General features: G+C 41.6%; 1 protein-coding gene across 2 annotated transcripts in view; it reads left to right on the forward strand.

Moving 5' to 3' along the window:
- The window catches only part of SMC4 (structural maintenance of chromosomes 4), a 63,597-nt gene that overhangs the window by 8,679 nt on the left and 27,379 nt on the right, over positions 1-27,539 (forward strand). For both annotated transcript variants that reach the window (XM_018553977.1, XM_018553978.1), the window contains exons 5-11: positions 4,121-4,285; positions 7,322-7,449; positions 7,740-7,880; positions 15,598-15,748; positions 15,839-16,003; positions 23,120-23,353; positions 26,677-26,862. In XM_018553977.1, the coding sequence (XP_018409479.1) occupies positions 4,121-4,285; positions 7,322-7,449; positions 7,740-7,880; positions 15,598-15,748; positions 15,839-16,003; positions 23,120-23,353; positions 26,677-26,862 (1,170 nt within the window). The remainder of the gene's footprint in view (positions 1-4,120; positions 4,286-7,321; positions 7,450-7,739; positions 7,881-15,597; positions 15,749-15,838; positions 16,004-23,119; positions 23,354-26,676; positions 26,863-27,539) is intronic.

A 27,539-nucleotide genomic window follows, 5' to 3' on the forward strand; every position in this document is an offset into this window, starting at 1 on the left:
AGCCTGAAGTAGTTTCCAAACTTTTTTTTGTGAGTCCAAAGCTGTTTTTATCTGAAGATGATGATGATGATCATCATTTTTATTTTGATTCTTCCATAAATGTCTTCACCTATTCCATTTAACTAGGTTGTAACTATTTCTGTCCTGCTGCTAGCATCGGAATCGGGCCCGATACAGGGCATTTTTACAAGTACTTGTACTTGTCAAAATGCCCCGATGCCTAGCGCCGAAGCTTGCGCTATGTTTATTTTTTTTCTTCTTACGTACCTCGCCGAGCGTCGCGCCGCCCACCGGAGCAGCAGTGACGCGACGCTCAGCAAGGTAAGTAAGAAGGAAAAAAAAAACCCCGCAGGGGAGCAGGGATGGGTCAGCGGCGCGCTGGTCAGGCGAGAGGAGCTCCAGGTGGGGTTCTAATTTAGCTGGCAGGCACCTCTAAGTACCAAAGGTTGTACCTCTTTATGGTGCTGTTGTATTGGATAATACTGCACAGGGAGTAACCAAAAGTTGTACCTCTTTATGGTGCTGTTGCATTGGATAATACTGTACACGGGGAGTAACCAAAAATTGTACCTCTTTATGGTGCTGTTGCATTGGATAATACTGTACACGGGGAGTAACCAAAAATTGTACCTCCTTTATGGTGCTGTTGTATTGGATAATACTGTACACAGGGAGTAACCAAAAATTGTACCTCTTTATGGTGCTGTTGTATTGGATAATACTGTACACAGGGAGTAACCAAAAGTTGTACCTCCTTTATGGTGCTGTTGTATTGGATAATACTGTACACAGGGAGTAACCAAAAGTCGTACCTCTTTATGGTGCTGTTGTATTGGATAATACTTTACAGGGAGTAACAAAGTAACCTTGATATAACAAGACTAAAGTTTTCATGCCCCGAAGATGTCTTGCAAAAATGAAGAGTAGGGAGCAATCTGTCTGTCCTTTTCCTGACCTAGCTAATGGTTTCTTGCAGCTCGCATCCTGGTTCTTCTCCAGAAAAAGGAATGATCACTACCCTCTCTCATGGAGACTGCAATAAATTGGTCTCGTTGCATAACAAGCTTTTCAGATAGTCAGATGCACTTATTGCCCACTGGAGACCTTCTAAGCTGCTTTATCTAGCCCACTTGCTCTGGCCAAAAAAAAACTAAAAAAATTAATAACAAAAAAAAATATAGATTATATATCCATCCGGTATTCAACTAACCGGAACTCTCATCTAACTAGAAAGAAAATTCCCTGTGTACTCTTCTGCAGCATGTATTGTCCTGGAAATGATCGTGTGTCTATTTTATGTCTTAATTTGCTTTTGATTACTGCATTTCAATATTAATATGAAGTCAATGCAAAGTTTGTTAGGGTATAACATTAGACCTATTTTTCATAGAAACTCTCAAGCAACCAAAAACTACATTTATCCGGAATCTACCAATCCTCGTGGATGACGGATAACCGGGAGTTTACTGTATACATCATTTTATTAGAGGTGCACCGAAATGAAAATTTTACAACCAAAATGAAATAAGTCAGGCCGAAACCGAAAATGTTTTTTATTCTAACTTTTAAAAAAATATTTAATGTTTATTTTTTTATAAACTTAACAAATTTATATTTTATTTTTATTAAATATGTAAATTGTTATCCACATTCATAAATGATCAGGACGTGATGTAAATCACTCCCATTTATTTATACTTGAGGACATAGTAAGCATACTCTGTCCTTAGTGAAAGCTGCGTGCTTGTAAATAATTATTTGCACCCGCTCTCCATCCTAAGTCACTGTCACAGGAGGCTGGGAGGGGTGGTGCAGGAGTGCTCAGCTCAACTATGGCCGTCTCCGCCCACAACGCCGCACTTCTGATCTGTCCTAGAAGGCTGAGCGGTACGGGGAGGAGAGACGCCGGCCGCTCACAGCACTCTCCTCCCGCACCACTCGGCCTCCTGTGACAAGTTTTCTCCTCCCCCGATGGGACACAGAGCAGCGCCCAGCAGGTAGGAGAGAAATCACGGATGCACCAATATTTCGGCCAAAAAATTGCACTTTTGGCATTTTACCAAAAGTGCAATTTTCGGCTGATATATCGGTGCATCCCTCTAATTTATATTGTGTGTGTAGATAAATATATATATTTTGCAAAAGTATTAATTTTTCCTATTTTTGTTGCATTACCACCTGGAATTAAAATGCATTTTTATTTGGATTACATGTAAATGGACATACACAAAATAGTCCAAATGGTGAAGTGAACTCAAGAAAATAACTTGTTTTTAAAAAGATTATAAAAACAGAAAAATGATGCGTGCATATGTATTCACAACCTTTGCTATGACGCCTCTAGATGAGATCTGATGCAACATTCATAAGTTAGTGTTAGATTGCACACAGGTAGTCTTTATTTAAGTGTCACATGATCTCAGGATATATTCATCTGTGAAAGGCCCCAGAGTCTGCAACACCACTGAGAAGGGGCACCATGAAGACCCAGGAGCTCTCCAAACAAGTCGGGGACAAAGTTGTGGAGAAGTACAGATCAGGGTTGGGTTATAAAATAATGTGAAACTTTTTGGGAGACTCCCCAAACATCTGGAAGAAGGTACTCTGGTCAGATGAGACTAAAATGTAGCTTTTTGGCCTTCAAGGAAAATGCTATGTCTGGTGCAAACCCAAGACCTCTCATCACCCCAAGAACACCATCCCCACAGTGAAGCATGGTGGTGAAAGCATCATGCTGTGGGGATGTTTTTCATCGGCAATGACTGGCAAACTGGTAAGAATTAAAGGAATGATGGATGGTGCTAAATACAGGGACATTCTTGAGGGAAAGCTGTTTGTCTGCCAGAGATTTGAGACTGGGATAGAGGTTCACCTTCCAGCAGGCAATGACCCTACGCATACTGGTAAAGCAACACCTGAGTGGTTTAAGGAGAAACATTTAAATGTCTGGGAATGGCCTAGCTAAAGCCCAGGCCTCCATCCAATTGAGAATCTGTGGCATGACTTAGTGACAAAGTCAAAAAAATGTTTCCCCCCCCCCCCCCCATGTTGATGTTAGCACTTACCTTTAAAGTGACATTAAACCCTCAGATTTTTTAACATAAAACAATAGTGTAATGTGAGATGCTGCATATGGCCAATTAAGTGTATTGCTCAGTGGACAATGTACTGATCTGCTCATGAAATACAACCATGAAAATTAGGAAAACAAGCAAAATGTGAATGGTACACTGCAAATGAAAAGGAATATATAGATAATTGTAAATACTGTGCTGAAATGAAAATGCTCCTGTGTTTGTAAAACTCCCTCTTTATAGTTGTATATTTTATTTATAGACCTATAGTTATCTGATATGCTCCTGACTGCAATGGGTGCTAAGATAAGAGGGATGAAGTATTAATATCTTATCTTCATTCCTGTCAGTAGCTAAAACGGTTTCATTTCATGCATTGTGATAAGGTAGAGAGAATTTGCTTATATAAACCAGAGCACATGTGTTACCCATAACATCCACTCGATTCCACAATGAGATTGTTTGCTAGGGCACAAGTTTCACTCTTGCACCAGTTTTTTTGAAACAGACCATTTAGTGCTGCATGTCACCATTAGGAATCAGAATTAAGACTCAGCATGATTTTAGTTTAAAACGAGGGCTGCGCTTCAAGGTAAAGCAACCATATTTTGAATGATTTTACATTTATGTGGGGAGTATTAGAACTATTTGTAAATTGGTTTAGGAATTTAAAATGCAATTGTGTGTATGCATGTGCATAGAAAATATAATCACGTTTTAGGCCCCAATTTCTCTCTCTCTCTCTTCCTAGCTAATATAAATGCAAAGTAAAGCCTTTTTTATCTTCGATTTATTAACAGCAGTGTGGGATGCAAGCCAATAGTGTGTACAAACATCAAGTTAAACCTGCTCACCTTCCTATAAATAAAAATGATGTCAAAAAAAGTTATAAAAATACATTTGTCTTTTACTTGTTATGTGGGTAGGGAATAGACTAGATGTTATCTGCGGTCTTTATTAGCTGATTTCAACACTTCTTTTTTTTTTTTTTTTTTTCCTTAAAATAATTTTCCACCTTTTTTTTTTTTTTTTTTCTTCCATGATAGGGTGAAGTGGAACAGATTGCAATGATGAAACCAAAAGGACAAACTGAACACGATGAAGGAATGCTGGAATATTTAGAGGATATTATTGGGTCAGAAAGGTTAAAACAACCAATTGAAATTCTGTGTCAAAGAGTTGAAGCATTAAATCAGCAGAGAGGGGAAAAGGTAAATGTGTAATTTTTCTGTACTTATTTTTTGATGCAGCATGCTCCTTGTATCTGGGTATGTATGTGTATACATGATGGCATTTATATTTAGTGTGTGTTTCTATGTATATTTATAAACAAAACGTGTTCTAATATAAAAAAATGCATAAGATTTTTGCTCCATGTTGTGATTGTCTAGACTAGTGAGATTGGCCTCATGCACTACAGTTTACCAAGTGTGACACAGGCTCTCAATCGGAATGAAAATCTTTGATAAACTGAAAAAATAATTGTATTTAGGTTTTACGCTTTCAGTTTAAATCATGTAAATGTTTGCATATCCCACCAGGCCTTGTTTTGGTTATTATCAGAGTTTAGTTACATGAAATCACCACCCAAATAAGAAGTTTCCTGTAACTTTATGCACAAACCTAGAGACTTGTGAAAGAAGCCACGGACAGACCATGACTGAGTTCAGTAGCTGAGACTAGACCAGTGGGTCATATCAAGAGCTCTGTAAAACACTGGCCTGTTAGGGAGTGTTGGACAAAGGAAGCCTTTAATAACAAAATAAAGTCACACAATCTGCCAGGAGCCATGACAGCAACACAGTTGTGGAACATGTTAAATGGATAGATGATATCTAGGTAGAGTTTTCGGCCAAAATGATAAAATTTTGTTTGGTGTGACTCTTAACACCATACATACAGTGAAGGATGGTGGTGATCACATTTTTCCTGTGGGACGGCATGTTAAAATAAGGTAGATGGCATTAAAAGTTGGCATGAGGTGTTTGTGCTGTTCGGTCTTTTTCTAGTTGCACTGTTATGATTTTTAAAATTTAACGTGCTGACTAAGGTCTGTAGTCTAATCTTGTTTTTTGGTGCGTTTTCTCTGAGCATTGCATGATCTGACCTTGGGGTGAATTTGCTGGGACGTCCACTCCTGGGAAGATTGACAACTGTCTTCAATGTTTTCCTCTTGCGCATTATCTTCCTCACTGTAGATAGATGGGCTTTAAAATGTTTGGGAATGGCCTTCTAAATCTTCCCAGATTGATGGGCAGCAACACTTGCTTCATTAAGATTGCTGATGTCTTTCCTCCCTTGGCATTGTGTTCCTACTCGCCTGAATGCTCCAGAGCAGCAAACTGCTACAACTTCAGCTTTTATAGAGGTGGTCACACTTGCTGATGATTAATCAAGGACATTTAATAACCAGCAGCTGGCTGCTAAGGTGCCCATACAGTTGGCGATTATCGTACGATAATCGTGGGAAATCCCGCAATCGTACGATCGGCAGGTGTATGTAAGGCGTGCGACCGTTTCCACTGTACGGTTGCACATCTTTTGTGCCCGTGCGGCATTGGAGTCATCGATGATCGCAAGTACAATCTGCCTGTCCAAGATGGGCAGATCGTACAAGCTTTTAATTAGTTTACAACCATCGCAAGACAAAAGTCTTGCGATGGTTGTAAGGTGTATGGACACCTTTAGCCACTTAAAGTAGTACTAACGGCAAAAAACATCTAGTACTTTTCTGGGGAAAAAAACGTCCCACCCCGATACACATACACCTGTAGCTGCTTCTTTCCTTTGCCGTGACCAGGGAGATACTCGGGGTTTCCCAAACTTCCTTGTTGTGGGGGAGGATACTGAGGACAGAGGAGTCATAGGCTCCTTCTGCCATCAGTTAAACTGTGACTGGAAGGGTAGGGGCGTGGCCTGGTGCACACTGCGTGTGTCTATAGACGCACACAGCTAGATGTGGGCACGGCCGTGAGTATGCACGCATGGGCGCCTCCACAGCAGCCGGCCTAGCTGATGGAAGTGCTTGCAGTTTGGATACCACTAGAGAACGAGGAAATAAAAACATTTAAGAATAAAGTTTTTTTAAAGTCTCGCCCAGTAAACAAAAAAACAATGATTTAATGTCACTTTAATACCTATGGAACAGTAAAGGGTGTACTTAGTTTTTCACACAGCATTCCCCATTTTGGCTTTGTAAAAAAAAAACAAAGGCCGTGTAAAACGTCATTGTGTGTTGTCCATCTGAGGTTGTATTTACCTCATTTTAGGACCTGCTAAGGGCCAAATTATTTTCATTTTTTCCTGATACGTTAAACCATACAATTCAAAGAGGGTGTACTTTCTTGTTCACACGACTGTATGTAGGCTATTAAGCACCTCCTTTCTTTAAAAAAAAAAATGAAGGTGTAGCGAGGTCCCTGACTATAATACTTTTATAGTCACTGACCCAATGTTAACCTGCGGTTCCAATTAAACCTGCAATCACCAGTGAAGTATTAAACTGCATCTTTGATATAAGTGACAATCCAATAACCAAATACTGCCTTCAGCTGGGAAGTTGTCCATTTCTCTGTCCCTCCCGTCTTTCTATTGGGTAATTAGTGTGATCTGCTTTAATGACGTTTGGCAGGGGGCAGGGCCTCTTTTAACTTTACAATTGAACTTTGTGTTTGCACGTTAGGTCACCCATCTATACGCGTGTCGTTTTTGTTTTCGCTCATTGTGCGAATGAGTGAGTGGTACACCACCTCACTACCACCGTGACATAAGAGCCTATCTCAATGACATTCTGCCAGGATGCAGAGGTGCTGTTGATTTCCCTCCCCTCCATGCTCCCCGGACTTGACATCCCTCGATTTTATATCTGTGGGGAACACTAAAGAATGTGTGGTATACCTTTAGATAACCACCTACGCTGTCTGCACTACGGGAAGAAATTGAAGTATCATGCAGAGCAATCCGTGTGGACACTCTAGTCAATGTTGTTCATGCAGTAGTGTGCCAAAATAAAAAGTGTCTGGATGCTAATGGTGACCACTTTGAGCACCTAATGTGATTGCATAATTCAAACATGACTTGCAGTTCCCCATTGATGTTTTTTTAAATCTAGTAACATTTTTATGCATATATTTTTCATGTTGAAGTGTATACATTTTTTGGGGGGTGTGATATATATTATATGTATATATGTGTCTGTATGTGTCATTTAGAAGTATTATTGTATTATTTTCTTCCCCTGTTAACAGTTGAACAGAGTTAAACTTGTGGAGAAAGAGAAAGATGCATTAGAAGGTGAAAAAAATACGGCAGTTGCATTTCTTAATATGGAGAACGAAAGTTTTAAGATGAAGAACCAAGTCTGCCAGTATTACATGTAAGTAACACATTATGGCTACTTAAAAGCAACAATGCCAGATGCAAAAACTGTTACTGCAGATGACTTCCCTTTACACCACTTATTAACAAAATTGCTTTTGTTTTATGTAAAAACAACAAAGCTGCATCCTAATAACATTTGCTATATACTGTATGGGCAGTTATTGGTTCAATAGTATAATAAGAAATTGTGTCTGCTTTCTTAGTGAGTGTTTAATGTTGTAACCTCTACTCTAATAACAATTGTGGTTTACCCCCCTCCTTTTTTTTGTGTACAAATTTCTGCAGACACGAAATGCAGAAACGTATTCAGGAGGAAGAGCAAAAGAAAGAGACGGTTCAAGAAGAAACGAAGGAGATCAGCGAGAAAAGCAATGTCCTTGCTGATGAAATGAAGGCAAAGAGCAAAGCTATAAAAGATGTGGAGAAGTAAAACATTTTTTTTTTTGTAATCCTTTTTAAATCCTTTTTTTTATTTTAAAAATTGGTGGTTCTTAGTGTGTCTGTGTGTGTAACTAGAAATCACAGGGCCCCACAGCAAAATTTTGTATGGAGCCCCGTGATTTCTAGTTATACCCCCTGCAGAGGCCACTCGAGATCCCACCTGAGGGTGAACTAGCAAAGCACACCATATACTCTCTATGGTGGGCTATGCAGGGTCACCCTCAGGAGGGCTGGTCGCACTCCTTACCTGTCCGCCTCCTTCATCTCCGGGCCCCTCCTCCTCCACTGCCGCTGCTGGCTCTCATTGACTCTTTGGAGAGGAACACGCTGCTGCACAGATTACTGTCAGTGATCTGAACAGTGGCGTGTTCGTCTTAAGCCACCAGCAGAACATCCCATAGCGACCCAGGCGGCCCGCACGGCATCTGGCCGTCCATATCCCATAGCGACCCGGGCCCCATAGCTGCCGCCTGGGTCGCTATGGTGACTGTTATGCCACTGTGTGTGTGTTCGTATACACACACATACATACATACATACATACATATATATATATGTGTGTGTGTGGGTGTGTGTGTGTGTGTGTGTGTGTGTGTGTGTGTATTTCAGTGTAAACTATTTTTAAGCTAGGTTTCAGAAGCATGGGGATGATATTTTATGGCTTCATGGTCCTTTAGGCACTGAAAGGACTTAACAAACATTGAAAACAACTGATAAAAAATGTTCTCCCACCTGGGCAGCATGGTACTTGTTCAGAGACTCGTCAGCGTTCCCCCAGGGCAGCCAGGGGTGAGCTATCTGGAGAGGATGCCAGTATGATGGTGGCTCCGGTGGAACGGGACTTGGACGTTGTCTTCCCCCCCCCCGGATGTCTTGTTTTCGTGTACGTGTATTCTTTTGTTCTTTGTTGTGCAGTGTTACCGTGGAACTGTCCGCGCCGGTCGAGGGAGAGTATCCTTTGGGGAGTTGGTGTGTTATTACTGTATAGCCATAAGTGTTATGTAAGGGAAAAGACATGGGAGTACAGATGCAGATCCGATAGTTGTGGTTTGTAAGGGGGCGGACCGGGCTGGACGGTAGTGAACAAGATATTCTGAAGCTCTATACAAATGTATGACAATGCCTGGCCGCACGGCCCAGATGTATGTACGGTTCTGTGTAGGTGCTCTTATGTTTGCAGAAATAAAGAATTCAAAAAAAAATCTCCCATATATGTGTACAACAATCATGTGGCTACTGAAATGGTGTACAGTTGCCTTCTCTGCCAAACCATAAGTGGCATTTATCTGTCGTCCATTTAGCTTAATGGTAAGAAACCTCGGAATTATACTACCACTTACAGAAAAAATGGGCACATAGAAAGTTGAAGACCTGCCCCCTTGAAAGTTGTAGAAGAGGCTATAACCCCTTCTACACCGCACCTTCCCACTTTAGCTTAGTATCCTTATGAGAATAAATGTCTCTTTCCCCCCTTCAATATTTTATTTCTTTTGCTTGCGCTGTAAGATTATTCTACTATCCACAGCTAGTGGAATATTCAGGCTGGATATTGGAAATCCTGGAATTCTCTAGTTGGCTGAATTCATTAGGTAAACTGGTCTTTTCTATGTAGTGGTTCTGCAGTCAGCATTGACAACCGGTCTGTCTGTTCCTAAGGTCAGGCCAGTGTATCTGGGGGTTCCTTGCTAAGCTAACAAGAGCTGTGACAGTTCACTGGTCTTTATTTCTGTACACTCCCTTTTCTGTGATTAGCAGGTGACTTTCTATGTTGAGGATTTTTATTTTCTTTTACCTGTGTGGAGTACATTTTGCGGATGTTCTGCAGCTTGCTGGGCACCATTGCAAGTGATTACAATCTTTTCTCTATTGTCCTTTGAGGGACACAGCTCTTAAGAATTCTGAAACGTAGATTTTGCTGCTGCCTCTAGGAGAAATGGACACTAGCCAAACAAAAACAACTGCCAGTTTCGCTTAGTGTCCTCGGGAGGATTGATGTCTCCTACTTTCTGCTTTATTGTTTTAGTTCTGTTTTTTCAGAGCACAAGGGCTTCTAGTAATTCAAACCAGATGGTATTAAATCCTGGATGTTTCACTAGCTAGCCGAATTGACTTAGAGATTCATACCGGATCAATTAAATCCTGAAAGTTCCTGTAGTCCTCAGAAAATAGGACGATTTTATGGCCCTGTTCCCTTTGTCACTGCAGGAATCCCCAGACAATACTAGCCTGAGGGATAGACGTAACCAATAATGGGAAACCAGAAACAACCTGCTTCATTAAGAAAACTTGCTTTGTGACCTCTTCAGGACAAAACAAATACTAAGACCAGAAAAGGACGTTTCTGGTCTTGGTATTTGTTTTGTCCTGAAGAGGTCACAAAGCAAGTTTTCCTAATGACGCAGGTTGTTTCTGGTTACCCATATTAGTGACGTCTAAGCTTAGGCTGTGCTCCAATATGTATGTGTGTAAAATATATAGATCTATATAGATATGTATGTATGTATTTTAATGGCTTGAATAACGTATGGTACATTTTATACATTTTACAATTGCCTCTGAAGGTCCTATATTTGCCGTAAAACATTACATTTAGCTCTCAGTCTTTTTGACTTGGAGCTGTCTTCTCTGGTTTTGCATTGCCTTATTGGGTGTGGCTGTAGGACCTCCCCTCCCCCTCCCTTTGAACAGGGCTATTGTATTACCTTATGTTGGTAATCAGGTTTTCGGAGAATCACCAGATACAACTAATAAAAAGGCTACAGGAGGTAAAAGTAAACACCTCAGATGCGGAAAAATAGGTATCGGTGTCCTAAACCTGCTCCTTTTTGCCTTTTTCAACGTTCCTTTCATATTAAACAAGGTTTCCATTCCCAATCTCAAAAGTCCTCTGATAATTCTAAGTCTTTTGGGGCCTCTAGACATCCTTGGCAATACAAAACATTTAGAAAAGTCTAGTTCGGCATGAAGGTCTGCAACCACATTTTCTATCTCGTTTGGGGGGGACATCTGATGGAATTTGCAAAGACGTGGGAAGCTCAGATTTTGGATTCTTGTGTCAGGGATGTGGTTTCCACCAGTTAAGATAGTTTCATCTTCCTTCTCCTCGCTTCTTTGTGTCTTGGCTTCCTATGTCTCTACATCGTTGGGCAGACCTTTTTTGTGCAATTCATGGTCTGTTAGATCAGGGTGTTAGAATTCCAGGTCCTTCGTTACAACATTTTCAAGGTTTTTACTCAAACCTGTTTACAGTCCCCAAACCCAACGGAGGTATGTGACCGATTTTGGATTTTAAAAAAATCTCAATACCTCCTATGTGTTCAAAAATTCCAGATAGAATCCATTCAATCAGTTGTCGCATCTCTTCGCCAAGGGGATTTCTTGGTTTCAAAAGACAATAAAGGATGCGTATCTACACGTTCCTGTACTTTCAGCTCACCAGCATTTTCTTTGCTTTGCTGTAGGCAATCTCCATTATCAATTTGTGGCTCGTCCCTTCATCCTAGCTTCTGCTACAAGGGTTTTTACAAACGTTCTTGCTCTGGTTTTGGGGCTCTTGGGTCGTAAGAGTAATTAGATGACATTTTTACATTGGGAACAGTCTCTTCTGACTCGAGTTCAATGTCTCAACGATGCTACGGACCTTAGATAACTTCGGATGGATTGTGAAGATCGGGAAGTCATGCCAGATTCCGTTGTGTAGTTTGGTGTACTGGGAACTTCTGTTGGTTACCTTTCAAGCAGTGGTGTTACTTCCTCAAAACAAGATATTGAAATTGCGAGATCGAGTTCAGTCACCGGTCCTGTTACAGATCCTCTCGGAGAACTTGCATTATAGTTTAGGGTTTGATGCTATCCACCTTCGAAGTGATTTCATTTGCTCAGTTCCATTCCAGGCTATTTCAAAGGTACATTCTTGCAGTGTGGGACCAGTCTCCTCTTTTGCTGGACAAGATGATCAGATTGAGTGACCAGGCCAGGATATCTCTGCCGTGGTTGTTGACGTCTCCTGCATTACAATGGGGATGTAATTTCTTCCCATAAAATGATGCGTTTACAGTCTTGTGGGATAGGGCAGAGTATTGGATCATCTGCCTGTGCAGGGTTGTTGGTCTTAGAAGAATCCAAGCTTCCAACAAATCTGGAGTTGAGGGTGATTTTTGCTTGGCGTTTTTTTAACATGGACCTGTCTTTTTTTTACTGGTTACTCTGTTCAGATTCAGTCGGACAGTGTCACGCTGGTGGCCTAATCACTAGGGAGGCACCAGGAGTGTGTCAGCGGTGAAAGAGGCTCATTCAGTCCTGGATTGTGAGGAACTCCATGTCTTTCACATTCCAGGAGTAGACCACCTGCAGGCAGACTTTCTCAGCAGACAAACTCTGGGTCCGGTTGAGTGGTCTCTTCATCCAGAGGTATTTCAACATCTTTGTAAGCACTGGACATTGCCGGTTATGAATCTTCTTGCTTCTTATCACAACATGAAGGTGGTCAGATTTGGATCCAGAGTAAGGGATCCAATGGCAGATGTGGGGGGTGCCTTAGTAGTTCCATGGGATCAGTACTTCCTGATGTATGCCTTTCGTCCACTAACATCGACACTTCATCTGCTTTGCAGGATAGAATACAAAGGAATCCTTTTTATTCTCGTCGCTCCAGATTGCTACTGCAGAGTGTGCTATTCCCATCTGGTTCTGTCTTAAGATCCAGTCTTCTCGGTCGCTGGCTTTAAAGGCTTGGCTGTTGAAACCCAGGTTTTAAAGGACATAGAGTCTCAGATTATGTTATCCCGACTATGTTGAGGGCTCATAGGTCTTGTCAAATGTATCACCATACATGGAATGTTTATTTTCATTTGCGTCCTTGGAGTTCTCCCCATGGGCTTTTTCTATATTGCGAATATAATCCTTCTTTCATCCTGGGGTAGATCAATGTTTTAGCTATCGGTATCATTAAGGGTCCAATATCTGCCTTGTCTGTCCTTTTTTTTTTCCTAACATCCTCTGGCTTCTAATTCCTCATTTCCTACTTTTTGTTCAATGAGTTACACGTGAGTTGCCTCTTCCTCCGTGGGACTTAAACCTGGTTTTGATCTGTTCTGCAAAAGCCTCCTTTTGAACCTAATATGAGACATTTCAATGTTTGTTATCTCAAAAGGTTGCCTTTCTCGTGGGCATTACCTTGGCTAAAAGGGTTTCCGAGTTCTTCATAAGGACAAGGTTGTTTTCAGACCATAGTATTCCTTTTTTACCCAAGGTAGTCTCTACTTTTTAATAAAATGAAGACATTGTTTTTCCTTCTTTGACCAACTCTGGGTCAGGCTAAGGAAATTTCTTTTAATTGTTTGTATGTTCTTCATGCCTTTTAGTTTGTCTGTCAGCCACAGCTCCCTTTTAGACATTTTGACTCTTTATTTGTTCTTCCTGAAGGCCTTTTTCTGCTCATTCTACTAGGTCAATTAGTACTTTTTTCGGCATTTTAAAATCGGGCTTCTATTACTCAAAATACACAACACAACTTGGTCTTCTGTCGCAACGTTTTCTAAAGTTGATGTATTCTGTCTCTTCTGATTCCAGTTTTGACAGTTCTTCAGGCAGCTGTTTAAATTTATGAGGTTACAGTTCCTTTTTTGTTCAACTGGTTGTTGTAGTGTCTGTCCTTTTGATTTGGATTACATTTGAACATCCTTGCATATCAGTAGTGCCCCTAAATGGATGATAGAAAAAATAGAATTTTGTTCTTACTGTTAAATGCTTTTCTCTGAGTCCACTGAGGGATACAGCTCCCTCCCCTCATATACATATATACTGCTTGCTATACAACTCCTGGTTGTGAGGTGGGAGGGTTATGTCTTTAGTGGCATGCTTTTTCTTTTTGGTTTGCCTATTGTCCATTTCTCCTAGAGGCTGCAGCAAAGCCTACGTATAAGAATTCTTCAGAGCTGTATCCCTCAGCACTGAATTTGTTTTGTCATTAATATGTTACTTTTATACCTGGCCTTTGGGGAATGGGAAACCCTGCTCTGTTTTAGTTCAGGCTGTATATTGCACCAGCGGCCGGAAGCTGTTTATGACAGAATTGTTATTTCAGATTTCCCGCCACTCCCTTTCTTCATGGCCAGGACACTGCTAACACAGCACTGCCGAGGTGTAAATGCAAGATTACCTGCTTTTTACTGTTTCCTTTTACTGTGCCGCCTCGCTTCTCCACACGCACTTGCAGTCAGTACTAACGGAGACGCAGATAGTTTTTGCCAGTGGACACAGCCCTTTGTTATCCCAGCTCTCCTCCTGCAGCGACATTTGCTCACACGGCCTTTCTTTTTTAACCCCTGCTTCTCCTAAAAGCTCTGGTCCATTAAATTTTCTTGGGACTATGGTAGTTTTGCATCTAGGGGTTGGATCTCACCAGTAGGGCATATCTTATCCCAGGCAGGACACTATATCTGCACGGAGTTTGCATGTTCTCTTTGCCGGGGCAGATTCCGACAATATTGTCAGGATCCACCGTGCTGGCTGGTTGGCAGCTGGCTTTGCCCGCCCCCTCCCCTATCCATTCCTTCAGTCAGCACTGGAGAAATGGTGGGGGGAATCCCTGCAGGGGTGACTGTCAGTCACTGCTCTCTGCAGGGAGAGTATTGAGAACTTGGCAATCAACGGTATTTTGTTTGCTTAGTTCCCCATCAATAGAGCCGACCTGTGACAGTTGTAGTGTCACAGGTTGGCTTGAATTATGGGGAAGAATGTTTGTTTGTTTTTCACTCATCCCATAATTCTCTAAGGGCAGGGACTCGTATGAATGTACAGTTTGTAAAGTGCTGCATGAATTGTTGGCACTTCATAAATACCCATAATAAATAATACATATTCAGCTAAATGCCGGGCTGAATGCTTCAGTTAACATGACTCTGATTGGTTTGCTTACTTAAAGCATTTTGTTTCTTAAATTGGGCTCTTGGGTGCGCTTTAATAAAAACCCTACTGTGCCTTTCATTATAGGCTGACAGACGTTGAAAAACAAAAATGTTTACTATTTTAATCTACCGTATTTTTCCGCTCCATTAGACACACTATTTTTCCCCCAAAAGGAGGGGGGAAATGTGCCTGCGTCTTATGGAGCGAATACCTGTCGCCTGACGCCCGGAACATGCAATTTTGGGCGCCGGGCGAGTAGTTTCTTTTTGTCCATTCAGCCCTGCTCCTGACAAGCAGAGCTGAATGTACAGTGGGAGCCGCTGCTCGTTTAATACAAGGGATCTAATTGGATCCCTAGTATTAAATCGAGTGGCGGCGACGATCGTGTCCGCCCCTGCCGTGGTTTTCGGGGTCCCACGCTCTTCTGGGTGACCTTGACCCGTCACGGTCCCCCATAGGAGCTCACCATAGAGCCCCTTGAGCAGACGAAGAACATCCTTCGTGTGATTACTGAGACAGTGCCACCTGTCTCAGCGGTCACTAACTGCAGCTTCTGTGACAGAATTTCTGTCACAGAAGCCCTATCGTCTGGAGCGTCTTATAGACCGCAAAATACGGTAATTGTAGCTTCCAGTTACAGTGTTGGACACACTGCCATCCTCAGGTAACACTAGCCCGTCAAAAGGAGGGTGAAAATAAACGTACAGGGTAGCTTTCATCTACAGACGCAGCAACTAATACTATACGCTTTCTCTGTTAGGTTTACAATGTTTACCTTTTTTTTGTTATTAAGGGAGATGAATAAAATAAACAAATTTGTTGAGGAAAGCAGAGAGAAATTTACACAGTTGGACTTGCAAGATGTGGATTTACGCGAGAAGCTCAAACATGCAAAGAGCAAAGTAAAAAAGCTTCAGAAGCAACTTCAAAAGGACAAAGAAAAGGTAGAGCTTGTTCTTGGGCTAACTGCTGATTTATGGGTTTACCATTTAATAAGTCATAAAAAGGATCATGCACTTTTTCCTATATTTTAGGTTGAAGAATTTAAGAGTGTTCCTGCTAATAGTCAAAAAATTATTGAAGAGGCTACCGGTAAAAAAGGAACCCTTGAGAAACAGAAAGAAAAGGAAGAAGATAAACTTAAAGAAGTTATGGACAACCTTAAAGAAGAAACTCAAGGCTTACAGGAGGAAAAGGAGGTCTGTAATGCTTTTGAAATATTAGAGGTCCTTGTTTATCATTGTGTCAGTGCTAACTGCTGTATTTTTCTTGTAAATTGAGTGATACTGATAAATGTTTGATTACAATTCAGTTGACCTTTGGTTGGATAATAGATAAAGGGTGAATAATTGGATCATCTTAGGGGGGAAAAAATAATTTGGGATAGCACACAGTGCAGAATATTTTATAAACTTTCACTTTTTTTTTTTTTTGGTACTTTTAAAATCAAAAATGAAATTGAGCACTCTGTGTCCTCAATCTTTTTTTGCAGCCCCTGTTATAAATGAACAGGAAGCCTCTATACTGAGTGTTCCTGTTCATAACATGAGAACATTGTGTATTTACTATATCCATAATCATGAATGAACAGGAGGTGATGTAGATCACTCCCATTCATTCATAATTGAGGATGTATTAAACATACTCCTGTCCCCCAATTATTTACAAACACTCACTGATCACTGAGTGTTTGTACCTCGCTCTCCTTCCTGACAGCTGTCACAGGAGGCTGAGCGAACCGTGCGGGAGGAGAGGTCAGCCTCCTATGACAGCGCTGGCTGTCTCCGCCCCCACACACTGATCTATGACAGGAGGCTGAGCGGTGCGGGGAGGAGAGATGCTGGCCACTCAACGCTCCCGGCCGCCTGTGATAGTTTCTCTCCTCCTCGCTGGCATACAGGGCAGCCAGTAGGATGCACCACTATATTGGCAAGAAAATAGCACTTTTGGCATTTTGCCAAAAGTGCCGTTTGCAGCCGATATATCGGTGCATTCCTACTAAACATAATAAACAATTAGATTGTGGTGCAAGAGAACCATTAGTGCAAGTAATAAAGAACATCTCTTTCAATATTGTTTAAGCCTTTCACTGCCAAGCCCTCGAACGGTTTTAATCTCAGCTGGCCTCACCATTTTTGCAATTTTTCCCATTGTTTAAATTTTCTGCAGCTGCGTTGCTAGCGTTTGTTCCAACATGCACCACAGCAAGTGGGCATGGTGCACACTGTTGCACATGTATAGTATGTTGGGTGGGATTGTGTAGTGGGTTTTTTTCTTTATTATTGGGGGGACTTCGGGGAAATATCAGGGGTCCAAACAGACCCATGACATTTCCTTTTTGAAATAGAAAAAGAAATCGAAGACAGAGTTATTTAATCTTTTTCTGCAGGCTCAGCACTCAATGAATGTAAAGCACTAAGTACAGAGGCTTCCCATTCATCAGAAACTGGTTTTACTAAAACATTTATTATCATCCAGTTATGAATGGGTAGAACAACTATACTGAGGCTTCCACCCATTGAGAAACTCGTCAATGAACCGAAAGGGATGTAAAGCACTTCCTGTTCGTTTCTGGGGACACATAGTACTATTTTTGTTGTATTATTAGTATTGTCCACCAAACACTGAGGAGGAAAGAGCAAAATGGTGATCGTTAGTGTCCTAATTGGCAAAGAAGCCAGCTTATATGCTGATTGGCAGGGAAGCCGGCTTCCCGGCCAAACAGCATGGAGCTGGCCAATCAGGAAGCCGGGCTGTGGGTAATGACCCACCTCCCGGGTTCCTGATTGGCCGGAAAGACGCCTCTGTGCTAGCGGAAATATCTCTACTCTATATTGGAGAGTACCAAAAGATAAATATCGGTACTCGATACCGGAAAAACTGTATAGTTACATCGCATAGGTGCATCCCTACTTGGCAGACATCTAGATAAACCGCATATCACATGCCTGGGTGCAGAAGGTGGTTTCCAGGGGCTACAAACTTAAGTTTCCCATAACGTCTTCCAGGACAGCATCACGGGAGATGGAATCTCCTCCCTCACACACAGGAAACACGTCACTTAATCTGTTTAAAAGACCCTCCTCTCCTCCACTCCCTCAGTCTTTTGTGTTTCCTCAGTCAAGCTGGGGAGCGCATCACAGAACGCTGAGCGTGGCTTCCATGTGGTGATGCTGCCCGGGAAGTATTCCTTTTATGTATGGCCTGCCTGTGTAAGGCAGAGTGGTAGGTTTGCCTACCTTGTGTGAGCCCCAGGGATTCTCCTAGCGCTGCAGGAGATGAGGCTGGCTTCCTTTCCCCCTTCAGTGCCCAGTGCGGGCCGGTACCGGGAGGACGAAACCCCCTTGGCTGGTCAGGGGAAACGGTGGACCGCCGTTCAGAGGGGTCTGTCCGGTTCTCAGGGCCTCGGGACGTGTTCCACGGCCAGGCCGGGTGGCCGCGTACGTCACTTCCGGCGCGGGTGACGTCATTTCCGGGCGCCGGGCTTGTGCGTTCCAAGCCTCGTTTTCGGCGCAGGAGGAAGGGGAGGGCTCGGCTGGTGCTTAATACAGCGTGGATCTCAGTAGTGACTGAGAGGAAACGCTGGCAGGCTTCTTTTCAACAGGCTCTGCGGACATGGATCCTGGGTTACCTCTGCAGCTTGCAGTGACTGCGGATACCGGTCTTCCAAGCACCAGCACGGCTCAGGTATGGAAGATGTGTACTATCTTACCTCCCTGTTACCTCTGATATTTCTTTTCCTCCACCTGGGGTCCCTTGGTGTTGGATGCTTTGGTGTTGAGGGACACTCTAACCCCGTTTTTGAGTGAAGGACAGTGGGTAACAGGGCTCCTTGGTGTCTTTCAGGCTAAAGAAAAAACGAAGGTGGCCCCAAAGAAAAAATGTGCAGCTTGTGTGGTGAAGTTGAGCTCCGGTTATATTAAAACCCTGTCAGAAATGCATTGAGGATATTCTTAGGGAAGAGTCTGCTGCAGCCAGTAGCAACCTGTTGGTTTCTGTTAGGGAGGAGTTATCTGCTACGTTTAATTCCTTCAGGTCTGTTTTAGAGGGGTTCCGGGCTCCAATTCCCACAGTTGCTTCTACCCCTGTGCCTTTTTCTGCCTCTGTCCTTGCTACTCAGGGGGGGCCGACGGGATCCTTACGGCTATCTGAGCAGGAGGATCTTAGCGAGCACTCTTAGACCCAAGTTCACAGTTCAAAATCAATGAGGGGCATTTGCTCCATCTTAAATCTCAAGACTTTACGTGTCCTCAATCAGACCCCAAAAATCTGCATGGCATTCACCAGATCCGTCATATTTTCCCACCATCAGGGAGAATTTCTGGCCTCTGTGGACATCAAGGATGCGCGCATACCATTTGTCACAAGGGCTGGTACTTTTGCTCCTTACCTGTTGCTGGCTTTAACAACATGGCTGTTGAAACCCCGGGTATTGAGGGATATAGGGTCTTCTAAATCGGTAATCCCTGTTATTATGGTAGGAAGTCACTTCACACATGGAAGGCATACTTTTACAAAGAAAGATTTTCATAGCACAAAATATCCTGTGCGACGCCACCTGACCTTTTTGCAATCGGGCCTGCTTCCACTTTTTGCCTTGAGTACCATTAGGGGCCAAATCTTGGTGCTTGCGATCTTGTTCCAGTTCTAGACTGCTAGTTTCCCATTCTTTAAAATTTTTGTACATGGTGTTTTCTCATGTATATACCCCTGTATATTCTCCCGTCATTCTGGAATGGAAGTTAAATTTGGCACTTCAAAAAATGCCCTTTGAATTTGGAAAAAGATATTCCCCTTCCCACGTTCGCTCACAAGGTTGCATGTTGCCATCACCTCTGTGAGGAGCGTGTCTGAATTGGTGGCCTCGTCTTGTAAAGAACATTTTCTAGTTTTAGAGACAAGTTAATATTGAGGCCTAGAGCCCCTTTCCTTCCTAAGCTGGTTTCAGCCTTTCATCTCAACCAAGATATTGTTCTTACATCCCTTTTGTCTGTCTTCAGTAGATCAGAAGGATATTTCCTTTCATTGGCTGGATTTAGTTCATACTGTACCATGTAGCCACTGCTTCCATTAGGAAGACTGATTCTCTTTGTCATCCCAGATGGTCCCTGCACAGGAGAACCAGCTTCTTGCTCCAACATTTCCTGTTGTGGTTCAGACAGATCATTGTTCAAGCTTATGGTCTTTTGGATCGGGTTTCACTCTTTCCTGCCAAAGCACACTCAACTAGATCTGTGAGTTCTTGGGTTTTTCGGCATCAGAAAACTGTTTTCAGATTTGCAAAGCTGACTCCTGGTCATCTGTTCACACATGCTATATGTTTTACTATGTGTATGGTCAAGCCTCATTTGATGCCAGCTTCGGGTGTCCTTGAGCTTTAGGCAGTGACCAGTTCTGTTTTTATAGTCTTGCACATGGCAAAAAAAAATTACCAGCCTGGTATAACCCTGACCATTCCCAGCATGTCCGTAACAGTGTCCAAATCTTCCTGTAGGTGGCAGTATCACCAAGTGTCTACGAAATGTCCCTCAATGATCTCCAAAATTTTATAGAAAGTATGAAAATTCTATCTTTTTCCCATCACTGTATACTCTTTACAGCTTTTCAGGATATTGTCAGTCTTTCTCGGGTACAGGATTACAAACCTCATAATGATAGAGGGGTAAAGATAGATATATTCATGTTTTTTTTTTTGTTTTTTTTATGAAATTTGTTTTTTTCTCGGAACAGATTGCCCTGCAACCAACTGCTCACTGTGGTTCAGCCAAATTTGAAAAAATTGCGGATTTGTGATTATTACACTCTCTCGTATATTAGAGAGATTTCCCAGCTCAGGAGACAACAATTTAAGTGCCAGCAGACTGGACATCACTGTAGCTATTCTTATCTTAAGAAATATTTGACACTCGCTGACGAATCTAGGATCAGGAATGTATCAGAGTTTTAAATATGGTAGCGTTCTACCAAAAAGTCATTACGTTTTTTTATTTCTGATTTGGACCATTTAAAGATTAGAGATCTGGTTAAAGATTTCATGATTTTAAAATATTTTTATGAAACAAAGAAAAATGGTGTAAGACAATACACAAGTGAAAACTACCTACCAAAGTTTGCCTGGTCTGTGGTTTCACACAGTCCAGTCTGCTGTAGAGTAAATCCAATCTGATATGTTAAAATAATAGCATTCTATGTTCGCTTTAATACAGCTGCTGAGCTGCAAAAGCTGGCATCTTTTCTAGTCCCTTGACAGAATTGGCATAACCAATTAAAGTGTCTGAGGGGTGTGCTGATAACTAGTTGTAGTGTTTGATGTTCAACTAACACGCCCTTAAATGAGAACTATGGGGTTAGGGCTTTTCCCCATAGTTCTCCTTAGGGTAACGGGAGGACACAAACTAGTGTCCTCCCGTCACCCTAAGCTCTGTATACCGGGAGCCACAGCTCGTTTTATACTGAGACGCTGAAGCGGATCCCGACAATTATGTCTGGATCTGCCAAGCTGCGTGAGTGACAGTTGGCTCTGCCTGTCTAGAGGCAGAGCCAGCTGTACCCTCCCCCGTCCGTTCCACCAGTCAGCGCTGGAGAAGCGGGGAGGGGGGAATCCAGCCACTCCCGTCACGGCAGAGAGCTGTGACAGGATCGAGAAGTGAGCGAACGCCGGGACGTGTTCGCTCACTTCCCGATCTACAGAGCAGACCTGCGACAGTCTCATTGTCGCAGGTCGGCTAGAACTATGAGGTGAGTGAAAAGCACTCACCTCATAGTTCTCCTTTAAAGCCTGACAAGGTTTTGCAATCAATCTGACAGTCAACCTATTTCAGATTGTTTAAAAGAGACCAAAATATTTGTAATTTAGGTATGTTTTGGTGTCTGCAATGTCCAATTAGACCTCACTCCAAAGAGTTCCAATACTTCAGGCTTTATTGAAATACACAGAAAGTCGGCATTGGTGCATATCTGTACATTTACATTTATTGTGGACTTGGTGTGGATTTCAATAAAACCTGAAATATTGGAACTCTTTGGAGGGCGGTCTATTTGTACTATGCAGCATTTGGCAGGTGAAAGCGCACCTATTTGACTAGCACCTGCGGAGTCCGTGTGGCAGGAGAATTGGAGCAGTGAGATGCCTTTTATGCGCTACATTTTTTAGTGTCACGTTATTTTCTCATACATTTTTGTAGCCACTTTTTAAAGATGAAGATGGTTCCATCATAGCAAGAATTATGGAACATGAATGGGGGATAAACAGACCTGGATGTGCATTTGCTTTAAACCATTTTCAAGACCAGGGGTCACAAAATGGCAGACCGTGATCACCGACCTGCATTGGCTTATGCTTGGCTGAAAGTGGATACGTCGGCCTCCGAGGCTGGTGCATCCCCTGCCTGCCATAGCCCAGTGCAGGCCCCCCTCCATTTCAGTTATTGGTGACGTCAGACAGGCAGGACCAGCTTGTCAACAACAGACCGGAGGGCGTCTGTTCCCTGATCTGCTGTGTGATCAGTGAAGCAAGGTCAATGTGTGCTGTGCTTTCAGCGCTTCCTACTTCAGAACAGTCAGAAGCCTGCTGAAGTACCGGGTGAACAGATGATGAAGCACAATCCTGTGCTTGATTGTCTGTATTGGAGGGCAGGAGAGACATCAGGAGTCTAATAGACCTGATGTCTCTATAAAAAGAACCTGTCACCTCCAAATGCTGTCAAATAGGGGCTTGTGAAAAAAAAAAAGTGATAAAGTAACTAACAAATTAAATTTATAAAAATAAAACCAACCCTGCTGCTCCCGCAGAGGGCCTTACAGATCCCAGTGGAGCACAAATGCAATGATATCACCCACCACACTTGTAGACCATTGTTTACTTCCTCCAGCTCCACAACAGAAGGTTTATACCTCCACATGAACTTGGCTCTGGGATGTAAATCATACAAGATCCTAAGCCTTTCACCCCACAATGCACTGATCACATTTGCAATGCTCTGCAGTCCTAAATGCAAATTTTATCAATGTGACTGCTTTTTGTTTTGTTTTATTACTCAAAGGGTAGACTCTAAGAATTTTGGAGTAATTTGTGTTTACTTTGAACTGTTTTGCAAACTGAAAGCGGAGTTCATTCCCTTTTATAGGCAGAAAATTTACTAAACAGAATTAACTTATCCATTGACCATTTTTATTGGAAAGGCAGCATTTTGCGACTGGTGATGTTTTTTCACACTCTGGTAATAAGACATTGTTGCGATTTTTATGTTTCAAGTGTAAAAAAAACTCAAGACATTAGAACATATTTATAGCTGTCATATGTATATCGCCTTTAGGGAAAAGAGAGAGAACTGATGGAATTTAACAAGAATGTGAATGAAACCCGCTCAAAGATGGATGTGGCCCAGTCTGAGCTGGACATTTATTTGAGTCGCCATAATACAGCTTTGTCTCAGTTTAACAAAGCAAAGGAAGCGCTGAACACTGCATCAGCAACATTGAAAGAACGAAAAACTGCCATCAAAGAACTGGAGACCAAACTTCCAAAAGCAACGGAAGACCTTAAAAAGGTATGTAATACACATTCATGGGAAAAAATAAGTACACCCATGGAAATTGTTTACTTTTTTAACATATTTGAACAGGCAAACATTAGATCTTAGTGTATTTCCACCTTTGCAGCCAAACTTGAGAAAACCCCACTTTGAACATTTTGAAAGTGAAAGTAGAGGTACAGTTTGAGCTTCCTCTCCTTGACATACAGGTCTCCTAAAATATTTAGGACAGTGTTATAAATTAGTTTACAACTGATAATGAAATCTGCCAGCACAGTATGGACAGGGTTAAGTAGAGTAAACTTTACGTCCTACAGCCCCACCTTAATATTACATAAGGACAAGCGAGGTAGGTTTTTTTTCATCAAGTAAAAATCACTGTAAGCAGCAATTGTGTGGGGTTTTTTTTTTTATTATGCTACGTAATTGGGAACTTATAACAAATATATAAAGTGGGTGTTTTCTTTGGTTGCTAAAGTGAAAATACATTTTAATTCTAATCGTGTCTACAGATAATGGTGATATACTTGAACAAAAGACACATAACATTTACATAGCACATTAATTTTAATTTTGTAAATGAACAAAAATGCAGATATATTGTTAAAATAAGTACAGCCATAAATTTACCACCATTTCATGCTCTTGATTAGCACCCCTTTTTAGAGAATATACCGGGGGAACCTGTCCTATTTAAATCGTCCATTGAGCAATCCAGCTCTGAAGAATTCTGACACATAGGGTTATGCTGATGCCTCCAGAAGAATTGGACACTAGGCAAAAAATGAAAAGCCTGCCACTTTAAGCACATTTCTCCTCACACGTCTTCAGGAGAATGGATGCATTCTTCACTTTCAGTTCATTATTTTAGTTTTGTTTCTTCATTGAGATTCTTCAAAAGCTGCTAGTTGATTCATGGCGGATATTATTAAATCCTGGAAGTTTCTCTATCTAGCCAACAAAACTGGTAGATTCATGCCAGATATGATTAAACCTAGAAGCTTCTCCAATTGTCCAGAAGCAGGTCATTTCTAGTCTCTGTGCTGATGATTCACCCTGTGGTGGTGCTGAGTTCCTGATATCATAATTTAATAGTCAGGCCAGTATTATCTGGGGATTCCTGTTTATATGTTGGGACCATACTTGAATTATTAAAAAGGCTATGGGGAGGTAAAAGTGAGCTCTTATCTCAGATGAGAAAATGTAAGGATCAGCGTTGTAAGTCTGATCCTTCTTTTCCATTTTTTGTGTTTTTTCATTTAGTTGTTCTAAACAGGGTTTCCGTTCCCAATCATAAGACGTCTGACACTTCCAAGCCTTACGGATTCTCTAAACCAGGGGTCTCAAACCTCCGGCCCTCCAGCTGTGGTGGAACTACAAATCCCATTATGCATCGCTCTTCGGGAGTCGTGGCTGTGCGAATCTTGCAATGCCTCATGGGATTTGTAGTTCCACCACAGCTGGAGGGCCGGAGGTTTGAGACCCCTGCTCTAAACATTCTTGGCAATTAAACTCATCCAAGCCTTCAGAAAAGTCTGCTTCAGCATCAAGGTCAGCCTCCACCTTTTCCATCTCAGTTGGGGGGAATGTCTAAAGGTGGTATTTCCAGAGACATGGGAAGCTCAAATTTCTGATGCTTGGATTTGAGAGGTGGTTTCCATCGGTTACAAAATAGTTTTATCTTCCTCTTCCTCCTCTGTCCTTTTATATCCTGATCAGTCCACTGTAAAGAACGATAATCTACAAGTGGCATAGATCTCAAACAACTGCTTATTTGTCCAGAACCGGCCAGCCCAGAAAGTTTAGCCCAGGAACTTACCATTTGATGCTAAAGGAAGTCTCCAAGAACCCACAAGTGTTATCATATCATATTCTGGTGACTCTTGCAACAGTTGGCTTTAAAGTGCATACACCTACAACCTGAAAGAGATTAGACCAGTGTAAACCTGCATGAGAGGTGTGTTAAGAAAAAGCACTTGCTATCCAAAAAGAACATTAGAGCAAGACTACAGTTTTCCATTAAACATAGGCAGCTGGCCTTCTGGAAGGATTTGCAGTAGACGGATCAATCAAAGATAGTGTTGGTTGTTCACGTTTGCCACAAACCGAAGGCAGCATTTTTGGAGAAGAACCTCATTACAACTGTGAAGCATGGTGGAAATGTTATGGTTTGGGCTTGCTTTGCTGCTTCAGAGTCTGGGCCACTTTCACTCATTGAGTCAACTTATTAATTCTGCATCCTATCAAACTGCTTCATGAGAATGTGAGGCCATTGTTTGAAAAGTTGAAGTTGAGCCATAAATGGGTCTTTCAACACCAAAATGGCCTGGAGCATAATTCACCAAGGAATGGGTTAAAAACAGAATATATAATGGGTTATGGACTGGCCTAGTCGAAGCCCTGATTTAATTCCAGTTGAAATGTTATCCCACAAACCTCTTGCAACTGAAGTTATTGTGCATGAAGATGTCGAGCCTGGTGTGCAGTTACAGAAAATGCATACACAATGTCACCACTACATCTATTTGTTTGTTTTGTTGAATAAATGTTGGAAAAGGAAAATTTATTTTTTTCTTCGTTTTGCACCTTTACCTGTGGGCACTGTTTGGATAAAGATCTAATGTTGATCTAAGATCTAATATGTAACAATATCCATGAGGTGTACGTAGTTTCTCTACATGACTAGGAGTAGAGGGATAATTAACGCCATATACCTGCTTCTAGCCATACTAGTTAAATGCTCCTTTACTTCCTAGTATTTTAATTCTGTTTTTAGTGTCCACCCTCCTTGTCCTTCCCAAATACATTGATCATTTTAGTCTGCAGCCTTCAGTTTATTACTGTACCATAGGCATTTTGTGTTATTTGTGCTTTATTGCATTATTTTAACCTGCAGCGATACCACCTCACCTTGCATACTAGGGTTTGCACCTTGTAACTAGATTTTGTGTGCCTTTGCAAACCTAGAGTTCGATATATAGATAGATACCATGCATCTATTAGTGAAAATATTGAAATATCTTTCTCCTCTGAGAACATTGTGACCAGGAATCCAGGTCTCATAATAGTCTGTTTTCCCTACTGCTTTAACTTCTGTGGACTTGATTGGTGATAATGGATTGTTTGGAATAAGAAATTAACTATTGGTTATGTGCTGTCTCCATGCTTGCAAATTCTCTGTGACCAATTAAAATATGTTTTTCAAAAAAATAAAAAAATTGCTTCCCTCTGCATGTGCCAAAAAAAGAACATTGTTGCCCACTTATGTGCTAGTAGATCCTTTACACTGCTTAACATAAGGTAGTAGGCTGATTTTGTTTGTCATACTATATTTACAGAAAGAGAGTGAGCTGGAAGTGCTTACACAAGAAGAAATCGCTGTGAAGAATGAGGTCAGGGTGATCAGAAATAAGGTGGAGGAGTCCAGAAGTTCATTGTCTGCAAATCGCAGCAAAGGAAAAGTTCTTGATGCGCTAATTCAACAGAAGAAACAGGGAAAAATTCCTGGGATTTACGGCAGATTGGTACGTTTTGTACATTTTACAGTTTAAGAATGTTCTGACGGGAAGATGTCATGCAAATTCTTTTCTGGGCATAGTTCATAAAATTATAATTTCTTATAATTATAATTTGTGATTTCGTGTTTCAAACTTTATCATACCCGTGATGTCTACTGGACTCTTGTTTGGATGGATTTAGGTGAGTTATTCCTAAGATTTACTAAGAATTACAGGCCTACAATATAAAACAACAAATTGCCATGAAAAACAATGTACCGCTTTGGCATGCTAAAATCCTTCATAATCATACCGCCAGGGAGGTTAAAGCTAAAAGGGGCCTAAAAGATGAATGCACTTTGTTTTAAAGTGCAATTATCTTTTAACTGGTGCCCGTAAGGACCACAGTGTTTACAAAGCACAGTATTCACCACTAGCCTAAAGAATTACACTTCGTTCAGTGACAGAAGAAAGTGTATATAATTATAATATAATAATAAACAAAATGGTCCAGTATATGGGAATTCTGGGGGCGCTGCCTGATCCGTACCACAGTCAATAGAGAGTAGTGAAGGTGCAGGCAGGGCACTGAACAAAGCTCTAGGGACAAAATTGAAGTGAAATAGTTTGATAAATATATGTAATTATAGCAGATTACATTGTATTCTGTGTAAATATCATGTTTTCACTTTTGAATTTCCCGC

The sequence above is a fragment of the Nanorana parkeri genome, unplaced genomic scaffold (assembly GCF_000935625.1).
Source record: "Nanorana parkeri isolate BGI_ZX_2015 unplaced genomic scaffold, ASM93562v1 scaffold136, whole genome shotgun sequence".
In the NCBI taxonomy this organism is placed as follows: Eukaryota; Metazoa; Chordata; class Amphibia; order Anura; family Dicroglossidae; genus Nanorana; species Nanorana parkeri.